Source organism: Epinephelus fuscoguttatus, linkage group LG12 (genome assembly GCF_011397635.1).
Source record: "Epinephelus fuscoguttatus linkage group LG12, E.fuscoguttatus.final_Chr_v1".
In the NCBI taxonomy this organism is placed as follows: Eukaryota; Metazoa; Chordata; class Actinopteri; order Perciformes; family Serranidae; genus Epinephelus; species Epinephelus fuscoguttatus.
In genome coordinates this window covers 33,071,853-33,083,952 of record NC_064763.1, presented here as the reverse complement: position 1 = coordinate 33,083,952, position 12,100 = coordinate 33,071,853, and the positions used below count along the sequence as shown (strand labels likewise).

Below are 12,100 nucleotides of genomic sequence, written 5' to 3'. Positions count from 1 at the left end.
ACCACGTCAGTGAGTAGAAAAACGTGGGACAGACAGAATGACTGACTGACTGACAGAATGACACACTGACAGTTTCTGTGATTATGTACAGCATACCATACCATGACTTAGTCATACTAAAAATTTGAAAAAAAAGAGACAACATTGGTCCATAGGGGGAGGCACAGCGATCGGTCGCATTTTAGCCATTTTTAAGCATTTTTCTGTTGTTATAGCGCCACCCAGTTGCCAATTAGAGTTAAATTTCTCCAGTCACCTTGAGGCGTCCTGTTCTACATATCTACCAAGTTTAGTTAAAATTGATATGGTGGTTAGGCCTAGATAAGAAATTAGCCCTCTAGCGCCCCCACTTTGTTTGATGGGGTCAATAATGGAGGGGTCCCCTCAGATTATGTGTGGTCATATGCCTACAAAGTTGCGTGGTGATCGGTGAAACCCTTGAGATGTTATACACCTTTATGTGATGAGCCACGCCCTCCACAATATTCATTGCCTTATAGAAGCTCAGTTTTAGTAAGTTTTCCAACTTTTGCCAAGAGGGAACTTTAGATATTGGTCCCTAGATTATGTTCACCCAGTTTCATGCAGATCAGTCAAACTTCCTAGGAAGAGATCCATTTGAAGTGTTTTTCAAAAAATTCAAAATGGCGGAAAATCTATATAACCAGAAATTACTGGTTCCTGAGGCAAATTTGTTCCTCATGAGGAGAGGCATCTCTGTGCAAAGTTTCATGTCTCTACGACATACGGGGCATGAGATTATGACCATTCAAAGTTTGCAATTTCAATCGGTTGCTATAGCACCCCCCTTTGGCCAATTGATGTAATATTGCTTCATTCGCATCCTCCTATGACCCTCTACCACTGTGCCAAATTTCACATGGATTGACCAAGTCAGTGAGGAGAAAAACGTGGAGCAGACACACACACACACACAGACAGAGTTTTTGTCATTATACAGTAAGATTGCTTAAAAATGTTGTTTGGTTTTAAAAATGGGAAGATATTCTACTACATGTTCATGTTCTCTAGTTCTTGTTTTAATTAAACGTGTTTAAATAGTTTCAATGGGTTGCTGCTTCTTCTTCTTTTTTTTTTTTTCTAACATTGTGCCAGCCAACCTCATGATGGGGCTAGTTGGCACAAACACACAACATGACTTTAATCATGAGTAACCTAATTTTAGAAAACATTTGTGCACATCAAAACATATACATATATAGCTAAGACCTTTACATTTAATTTGCTGCTGATTAGATTATTCTAACATAAATTATGCCAGAGAAATATGACTGACAGTGAAAAGTGTGCCAGCCAACCCTGGTCTTCCCTACATGAGCTTTTGGACAGGGGTAGATAAGTCCAAACAGAACTTACAGAGTCCATGGATAAACAGGAACAGGGGCCAGAAAAACATGCAGGCCAATAGAGATTCTGATTAGGTTCAGGTACAGACACTGGTTACAGGGTTGCAGGCTTCATGTTTACAGGTACGTGTAGCTTGAAAGCAAGGCATGAGGCAAAAGGGTCTGGTATATGTACTGCAGGGCTGATGAGGGAAAGTGGAAACAGGTGAGAGAGTTCAGGTGAATGCAGGAGGAGGAGGAGGAGGAGGAAGTGGCTGGGTGTGAGAGTCAGGTGACTGGGAGAGGTGGAAAAGTGCGAGGGCATCTGGTGGATGGAAGGAGAATAGCAATGATGGCAAGGAAAGGCATGGGAGAAGACAGAGGTGACTTGAGGGACAGAGCAATGAGCAAATACAGAGTATGGATGGATTACCGAACAGGCCTGTGTCATCTGTCATGGCCCGCCCCTTGGCCTTCACTTGCAAAATGTCACTCAAATTGACATGTACCGACCAGGAGGGGACTCAAAATGAACACAAAGAGACACATAAGGGCCACAGAGAGATGCACAGGGACTGCAAAGAGACACAAAACGGGGGGAAAAAAACCCCACAAAGAGGCAGAAAATGACCAAAAAAGACACAAATTACCTCAAAGAGACACAAAAGGGCTACAAAGAGAGGCAAAATTACCACACAAAATCACCATGGACACAAAACCACAAAGAGATGCATAATGACACGCAAAACAACTATATAAAGAGAAAAATCTGTGTGTCTTGTCCCTGTGTAGGAGAGATGGTGTGACCTTTTGCATATCTGTGCCTAGTGGCCCATGGTCACATAATCCATCCATGACACTAAGGCAAAGGCTGCTAGGCCTGTCTTATAGAGATGGAGCCACAGGCAGGTGAGGTAGTAAGATAGATATGCATACACCATTTAAAGTTTGGGCAAACTTCCAACACAAGAAAAGCAAACTTTTCTATTATGTGACTGTCTTACCAGCATGCTGCTGACACCATACAATAATACAATCTATTAGACACATGTGTCACATACACAGTTCATACTTAACTTCAAGACAACAAGTTTGGCACCCAAATGGGGACTCGAGTTGGTTATAGCAAAGCCATGGCATGTTTAATCATTAACAACCTGTCACAGCCATGAGCCAGATCCTGTGTACTTTGGCCTTAAACACAAACAGCCTCTTTAGAGGTAAGTGTTCAGCAGTATAGGTTTGATTTCTACTCTGATTGAACATTTGTAATTCAAATAATTTCACTTAATTTGTGCTCGCTGGGCAGACACATGACAATATCAGTATATTTCTCTGATCAACAACCACATGAATGATTCACAGCTCTTTGTTGAACAGTCACAACAAACTGTGAGGTGTAAAGGGTACAAGGAAAGTGTGTGTGAGTGTTCAAATATTGTTTCTGACCATTAATGTAAGTGCAGGTGGAAAAAAATATCTAAACATTTATAATCTGAATTAACATCTCTCTGATACACAAAAAAAATGGACATTATGGGCTCTGTTTAAGCATACCATTGGGAGAAGAAGCATGTGGAGGGTTTGCTGATCCTGAGGTGCACTGCAATCTTAGTGCCAAGGACAGACACATATTGTGTGATCCGCCCAGAGCAGGTCGACAGCTCCACACACCTGTGTCCTGTCATATTTCTATCACTTTAAATTGGTAAAGTGACACATGAACCTTTCTAAAGTCACACAAACCCCTGCCTGGTTTCAACTTTCTTCAACCAACCAGTGACTTGAGGCATGTCCAGAGAGCGGCTTGCACTACTCTGTGCCTCACTTGAGCCAGCCTGATTATTCTGATTATGGCACAAATGCCAGCGAGACAGAATAAAGATTAATGAGTGATTCTCAGCATCTGTCATCCAGCACAGCTAGCAGTCTATACAGCCTTTCATTTGACTTGATGACTCTCTTTACAGCCATCTGAAGGCTGTAGGTATCTGTTCCATCTACAGTCTGTAATTGGAGTGATGATGTCACTGTCAAGCCACCATTACTCACAGCAGATCTGTTTGTTGGACAACCAGCACAAGACTGTTGTAAAGAACCTCTGTGCATATTTAAATGACTGACTAGCATGATGCGAGAAAGATTGTTTGGTTATGGTGGTGTTTACATAAACAAGAGACTGTAAGCCTGGACTGGAGTCTATCCCAGCTGTCATTGGTTTGCGAGGCGGATGTTGAACTGACCATTCCCCAGCCTGGGAGGAGAGCGGCTGCGGGGACAGTCCCCTCATGCTGCATCTAAACTCTGTAAAGGCAGCAACACACAGTTTGAGTTGGATAAGTAAGGATGTTAGCTAAGCAGTCCTTCAGCGTGACCATATGCAGCTCAGATCACCTCTGAATCTGGTCTGAGCAGCCAGATGTCAAGATACATTGAGAACGCATTCAGTGCATTCATACCTGTACTTAGTGATCTGATCACCTTGGATGCATGTTAACAGGGCTGCCAACTTTTCAAAAAACCTTGGAGTGAGATTCAGCGGGGCCAACCACAATTTTGTCGTTTAGGCCTACACATATTAATACATTAGAGAGAGAGTGGGGGAATGACTTGCAATAAATGGTTGCAAGCCGGAGTCAAAGCCGCGAGTGCTGCAGTGAGGCATCACCTCTGTATGTGGGGCGCCGGCACTATCCACTACGATGCCCCTGAATATTGAGATTAAAAGCTAAGGACTAACTTCTTCACAACGCACATGCCAACATACCTGGAGGTGAGAAATGCAAGACTTGAAATATTTCTTCTTCCTCTTCGTACTAGCAGGAGGGCATCATTCGTCACTGTAGGTGCTAGTAGCCTAGTTATTTAAGGTGGCGCCACCTACCCTACAAGAGTGGAATGACTACCAGCACTTTCTTTTTTTTTCCGAGTGAGAAATTGGAGGAGTGGCGTGAGACCATGTGAAATCAACCAATTGCGTGACTCTCACGGCGAATGCGTGAGAATTGGCAGCTATGACAGGTGTAAATAGGGCCTCTTTTACATAACATATGCTTTAGGAATGATTTGATTTGGAAGTGCTTTAAAAATGTACATGCATTTCAGCTGAATATGTGAAGTGCAAATATTCTATTTCCTCACCTCGAGAAAAAAATGGCGGAGCATCATTCTGGTGTGCTGTGGAAGCACTGCAACCCTGAATACACCCATAACACAGAAGCTGCGGGTTTACAAGGGGTAACCCCAGACTGTTATTATTCAGGGAGATGATTGCATGGTTTGAAAAGCTGATACGCAATGCAGAAAAAAAAAATCAGAAATTCTCAACAGGAGGTCTTCAACTTTATTAACAGGCAGTGTAAGATGGCAAATAATTCATGCAATACAGATTAATCAGTAACTTTAGCAGTGGAGCTGTTACAGTGAGGTTATTTCATGTCAAGGGTGATTGAAGTCATCTGATCTGAGTGTTAATATATATGGTAATGTTATATTTATTTGCACTCATCTTGAAAGTTTTAACATTGCAAAACAAAACCTGAACCCCAAAAAAGAAAACTACATAACACAGACTTATTGATAATGCTTGATAATGAAGAATCTCCATTATGGAATCTCATTTTCCAAGATCTTAATTGTCAAACTAAAGTTTACTTAGACAGTCAAAATCAGAACATGTTTTCAGAATCTGAGTCTGTACTGAAACTGGATGTCTTTTACTGGATGAAGCGCTCCAAAGCCCGCTCGATGGAAGTCGGTATCAGGTATTTTTTCACGAGGATTCTTCAGCTCAAACTCAAAGTAGACCAACATGAGGAAAATAAACTGTTTCAGCTCATTGATGGCAAAGAACCTCCCAGGACACATGGAGACCCCAGCACCAAAAGGCATGTTGTAATACGGCACCTTCTCCCCTGCTTTATAAAAATTAGTTTTCTTGCTCCCGTCTGGATTCAGAAAGCGGTCATATTTGAATGAATGTGGATCAGGATGGATCTCTGGGTCAGTCTGGACAGTAATCCAAGGAATGACTGCACATCTGTCACCCTTGCGAATATGGTATTTGCAACTATCAGCCATGTTGTAAGTCATATCATGGCCCACTACTCTGGAGAGGAGAGGCATAGATGTGAGTCGCAAGGTCTCCTCTACAGCGCTATCCAGGATTGGTGTTTTCATCAGCATATCACAAGTCACATTGATCAAAGGGCCACCATATAGCACTTCCTGGCCAGACTCCTTCAGAACCTTCTCTGCCTCCCCCCTCACAGCCGTCATGGCTTCAGGGTGTTTCATGAGGAAGAGGAGCAGCCAGAATGCAGAAGGGCCTGTGTTGCCTTGGGAAACAAAAAGAAGCACAAGCATGTACCTGTCTATCATTGACTCCTTTATACCCAACTCCCGTCTGGCCAGCTGCATGTCCCACAGCCAGCGACTGATGTTGTCCTTGTTCCTTATCTTCTGCATTGACAGAGCGTTCCAGAAGAATGCCTTTACCCTCTCTGCCTCCCTCCTCTTCGTCAGGGGCACGACACCAAAAGCCAGATCAGGGAGGAAGTCAACAAATTTACAGAACTCAATAAATAAGGCTTCTGATTCAGTTTTGTCTTTCTCTCTGGCTTTGTCTACACTTCCTTCAGACTCGTGTGACACATTGCCAAAAATAGATAAGTAACCAGCCCTAAAAATAATATTGTAGCTGTATTTAAACAGACTGTCTTCTATCCAGGTCTTCCGAACTGCAGATGAGTCAGTGTTCTGCAACATAATGTTCTGCAAATTACACATCATGGACTGTGTCAACACCTCCAGCCCAGGCCCCCTCAGGTGCTTGTAGCTTGTCACCATGAGAGTCTGGTGCTCATTTCCTAAAGATTTGTAACCAAAGATTCGGTGCAAAAGCTGCCTGGCAAACTTGTTGAAGTTCAGTTTTTCTCGATCTTCCTTAACAAAGGCCACCAATGAGAGAGAATCCATAATGAATGTAATGTAATTGCCTCCCAGCTGTACCGTGAATACATCGCCATGCTTTTTCTTCATCTTCTTTAGGAACTTAACTGTGTCCTTGCGAAACTCTAAGGCATGACCCAACCATGGGATGAGCCCCTTGTCCAAAGGAGGTTCTCCTGGTCGCTGCTGTCGAAACACCCCCAGCAGGTACAGACCTCCAATTGAGAAGGCAAGAAAACCAAGAAGGATTGGTAGCAGCATAGTAATGACTGATTCCTCTATCAGCTACGGAGGGATCTGTGATTAAGGTCCACGTCCTTCATTATATATACGCTCTTTTTCTCTGACCTTTGCTCATGTTTTTGCTTGTGTGTTTAACCAGCAAACATTAAACATTAACATGAATAACCTAGCACTTTTGGTTCCAGCAGAGCATGTGAGCGGAGCGGGGAGCGGGGAGCGGGAGGATTTTGTGTTGAGCGAGGAGCGGCTATTTTTTTAAAAGGTGGAGTGGAGCCTTATCTCTCGCTCCAATTTCACTCCGGTCGCTCATGCCCCACCCAGAATGCATCTTTGCACCTGCGCACACCCACACTATTTTCTTTTAAAACTATGGAGTTTACGGTGTACTTCAGAAAAGAAACTGAGAAGAGAAGCAGCGGTACCTTGGAGAACGGTCCGTAACTGCGGGGAGAGGGCTTCCCCGAAGAATCTACCAAGCTCATGTTTTATTGGTGCCGTAGCATTGTTCCGACCTCTCATTAGTCCGACGTCCCGTTGTTCCGATGTGTGATTATTACTGTAGGCTATTTGTGTACCATAGAGGATCAACAACGCAACAAAAGTAGGCCACTGGTCGAGATACAAGTGTCATAGAGAAGAGAGAATGAAACACCATAACCTCCTGTTGTTAACTCTGGGGTCTGGGTTGTATGGGGAGCTCTCCGCGGTGCTGAACGGCTCCTGGCGGGCGTATTTCTGCCTTGATGGTGCGCCGCGACCAGCTCTGGGTCAGCTGGGAAAGGCTTGAGGTGAAGCAGGCTCACAGATTATGTGTTTGCCACTTTCTTTTTCATTTTAACCCACACCATGATCTTTTCCTAACCCTAACCAAGTGGTTTTTGTGCCTAAACCTAACCAGACCTTAACCACAGGGCATCATGATGATTTCGGAACAACAGGACTTCGGAACAATGAGTTTAATATGGTCAGAACAATGGGATGTCGGACCAATGGGCTGTCAGAAAAATGTGCAGACCCCGTTTTATTTGTGAATAGAAGATTACAGGTTAGGGTAGTACGACGCAGTTTTTTTGAGCGGAGTGGTGAGCGAGTGGAGCGGGATAAAATTTATGATGGAGCGGAGCGGAGTGAAGAATGCACAGAACCAAGCAGAACAGACGAGAGGTGCAAAGTGACAGGTCTGCGAGCGAGGAGCGGAAATTTTCACCCGCTCCGCTCCGCCCACATGCTCTGGGTTCCAGAGGTACTAAAGTGTTTGGTGGAAATGGGGCTCAACCAAACAGATACTTGGGAACCATCCTGGATGACATACTAACCTTTGATGCCAACACAGTTTTTATAATAAAAATTAAACCAAAGACTGTTTTTCTTAAGGAAGTTTGGAAGATAATGTTGACAAGTCTCTTTCTAATGTGTGCTCTGCTTCTTTTATTGGGTTATTTTTAACATGCACTATGATCTGCTAGTGTGAAAAACAAAATCCAGTTGTGTGAAAAACGTTAATGTGTGCCGTGAAGTGACTGGTGTAAATTTATCTTTGCCACTTGTACCAAGTCAGAGCCACACAGAAAGCTCAGGTAATCTTATTGGACGTCCAGCATCCTCTACATAGTGACTTTTATTTCATCAGCTGTTGACTTTTTAAGCAAAATGGGATTAGGCGTGTGTCTCTCTCTTTTCCGTTGTTTCGTAACAAAATACTACAACAACAGTAGCATAAACCTGTGTATGCCTGTTTATGTAGGTCTATATTGTATCTATTGTATGGATTACATTTTATTTATTGTTGTACTTAATATTCACCTCTATTGCCAGCTGTTTGTGTGAGAGATTGTCTCTAGAGGACATAAAAGCTTTAAAGCTTTTCTCTAAAAATAGATAAAAAAAAAAACAAAAAAACTAAAGGTCTATAGAAGCTCTGCGAGACTGTTTGTAGGCAGTGTGATGAGTTAATATAAATACTGACCAGTTAAAATCAATTAAACTATTTGTGTAACACCTTTGGTACAGGTTAGTGCAACTTAAAGTGCTTTACAGATGATTCACAAGCTGATACTAAGGGCTCAAATACAAGCAGTAAAACAAAGACTAGTGCACACAACAAATTAAGTAAATTACACTTTCCTCATACAAACTGCATTCCAGTGGACTTGAATGGTTTATGCCCTCGGCGCACTACTGAAAACAGTGCCCCATTTTCTATTTATTGAATAAAGGAATCAGTTTTGAATTCTGAAATTGAATTGAGAGATTCCTAAAGATTCCAACCTTTAGCACAAAGCAGCCACCTCCCCAAATATATTTCCTGACTTTGTCTCAAGCACCTTGAAAAAACAGGCCAAGTGTGTTCACATTCTGATCGAATCTGGATGCTCATTTCATCCAAACTATTCCCAAGATATGGTCCTGTATATCAGAGAGAGGGGGAGACCAAAGGTGATGGATTATGCCATTATCCACAAACAGGTTTCTGCACCAAAATTTATCATATACCTGACCTTGGCTGTTGAAATGAATAGTACTCTCAACTTGCCATGTCACCAAAACTTTTTTTTACCCCCCTATATCTTCTGTTCTATTTCCTTACTGTGCTGTCCAAACAGAAAATCCCTCACAGGAATCCTGCATAGTTAGATCTGAGTTTTAGCTGAATAAATCACTATGTACTTAGCACTGGATGCGGTACAGAATATTACAGTGACACCCAATGGGATCAGGATAATGGAATTGTTACTGAATAAAAGAAAATTGGCATGCAGAAAACCACTCTTCCAAACTTTTAAATGGCTCCTGTTTTGAATCGATTCCTGAGGGACAAAATTTGTTTACACTCATATCTTTCCTGGTTGGAAAAAAAAAGAATAAACAAGCAGCTGTCATTTTAAGGAAAAAAAAATCTACACCATACAGTAGAAGTGCATTATGTTAATGCTTTATATTCATCACACACTCCAGAGACGAAAGACTGAGACACTGCCCTTTTACATAGCAGCCTAATTTTAGCCAGGGCAGCTATAACTACTTAGATTCCCGTTCTGAAGGGCTAATCAGGGTTAAACTGTTGCAGGGATGTGATCATGTTCAGGCAGAAAGAGAGCAGATAAGGATGCTCAAGGACAGGTGTTTTGAAAGGCACTGTTTGAAGTTATTGATTCCCCCCCTTCCCTTGTGTTAGCACTCATTTAAATGACCTTGCTGTGCTGTTCATATCAACAACCAAGGAGCGTACCACAGTGTACCCATCATCAGCTTACAGATGATCCCATGTATTTTAATTACTACGCGTTCAACATTAAACAGTAGCAAGGAAACATTTTTTTCTATCCCTTAATCTGTTTTTTTTTTTAATTTTCCTGTCTGCCTTCCCTTTATCATCCCTTCCTCCTGACTTTATCTAATTCCTTGACCTTTCCTCACCTCCATTTCTTATTCTTCACGCACTGTCTGTGGATATCTCTTTCAGCTTGCAATCACTATGCCATAGTGGGGAGAGAAGGTGGTGTCTTCGTAATAAATTACAGCGTAGGGCATTTCATGGGAGCATTAGTCTAAAATGCCTTGCAGTACCAGGGCAAAATCCATATTTCTGGCATGGTTGTCTCCAGTGGAAAATGGACCGCAAAGCCTTCCGTGCCACATTCTCTCCATTCAGCTACATTTGTCATGCGCAGTGCAGCAGGTAATGTGGTCTTTCAAGGCTAGACATATCAGCGTGTGTATTTATATGTACATCTGGAGTCAACCAGGGTGGGATTTAGCTCAAATAGGGGTGAGAACAATGAAAGTCAAATCTGAAATTATTCATCAATGCAACACCTGAAAGTGGTGTTCAAAACAAGAATAGAGCAAATTTATCCACAGCTATATCTCACATTAAAGCAATATTAAGTGCCCATATGTCAATTTGAAACTGAAATCCCTAATGCACACATAATTTGAGGCTTTGACTTTTTGAGTCATACAATTCAAGTGGTTATCTTCTTACGCTACGGTCTTTTCTCATACAAATGTTGTCATTAAATATGTGTCGTTGTCTCTCTATGTAACGCCTCAGTGAATCCAGGTTAAGCGGGTAAACATAACAGATAAAACGTAAAAACAGACATGGATCAGGAAACCAGCCACAGGCAGAAGATCATGCAGGCAGGTAACAGGCAGATGAAGTGGTAAAACACTTAATGGACGACACAAGACAAGAACAGGTGGAGAAGGGCTAGTATATATAATGCAAGGGTAATGGGAGACATGGGAACAGATGAGCAGGTGGATGGGGCAGTCAGGTGATGCGGAACAGTAAAACAAGGAAACAGGGGCTATTGCAGGTCAGGAGGGAGTGACAGGGTCTGACGGGAGAGTTGATATGCAGTTAAATTAACAGGCTGAGAGGGGAAAATGGCAAGAGGCTAATAGCGACACTTCACAACTCAGCAAAGAAATACGGTCTGTGGAAAGACAAAGGATATTTTGTAAGAATGCACTATAATTTTAGGAGATACTTGATTTGACTGCTGAAGCTCATGCTCCTTGATCCTTACCTTCAGACTGCAGGCAAATCAGACTTGCTACTCAAATCAGACCTTAAAGTCATACTGTCTGCACTGTTATTTGCAAGCGATCAGAGCATCTTTGTGTATCCAGACAGCACCAACCTATCTGCATGGGTTGCTGAGGTAACAATATGGCGTCAGTAACTAGGCTTAGGCTGTGTGTATGTTTTCCTACGAAAAATTATGCACCAAAATTCATACATATCCCTTGTAATCATGAGCCAGTAATTCATGCACAACCCATGTATTTTGGAAGGCTGGGCTTGCATGACCAATGCCCTGATGGGGTAAAGAAGGAGCAGTCCCTGTGTGGAGGTAGGTTGGGGTGGTGGATGGGTCACAAAAAACAGGACTTTCACCCAGGACACTGGTGTTTACAATGGGTGAACTTTTAATCATTTTACAACACATCCTCACCATGTTTCTTTTCTTAAACCTAACCCTTTTAACTTTATGTTAAGAGTGTAACATCATTCGTTGGGCACTAATTTGTGAGATGTCAGAGGAACTACTGTACGAGGGTACATTGAGTAGCTACATAGCTCCATTTTGCAAGCATGAGAATTGGAGGCAAACAACAACAACTGTTCCAGCACAGAAAAAATGGATGAAAAAATCACAGAGAACATTCAGTGCCAGATTTATCATTATGGATTTATTTCACAAAGCCTCCAAAAGAGGCTGCAGCTCATAGCTGGATTGCAAAACTTCTGAAAGGAATCTGATCACACCGTAGCCCTCGTTGGAGCTGCATGAAGGTTAACATTAGCTTCTGGGCAAAATTAATTCTCTTTCGAGCAGCATTCCAGAGATATTTATTAATGCTATGTTGCATACGACATCATCAGCCCCAGGAATAACCTTTATAGTGTCTGGTATGTCAGATTTTTCTCATCAGTCCTGTTAAAGGGTTGGTGGTGAGACCAAAGGGGCAAGACTAGGACACACCAGAGGCAATTACTGCTCGTCAAAAAATATGCCCCTGTTATTTTCAGTGTGCAACCCCACACTGGT

The 12,100-nt window shown here is 42.3% G+C and overlaps 1 protein-coding gene across 1 annotated transcript; it reads right to left on the bottom strand.

The window, feature by feature from the left end:
* Positions 1-4,666: 4,666 nt before the first annotated feature.
* Positions 4,667-6,608, bottom strand: LOC125898267 (5-beta-cholestane-3-alpha,7-alpha-diol 12-alpha-hydroxylase-like). Its single transcript, XM_049592026.1, has one exon. It carries the CDS (start codon positions 6,555-6,557, stop codon positions 5,028-5,030), a length of 1,530 nt encoding a protein of 509 aa, XP_049447983.1. The 5' UTR covers positions 6,558-6,608; the 3' UTR covers positions 4,667-5,027.
* Between the last annotated feature and the right edge of the window lie 5,492 nt (positions 6,609-12,100).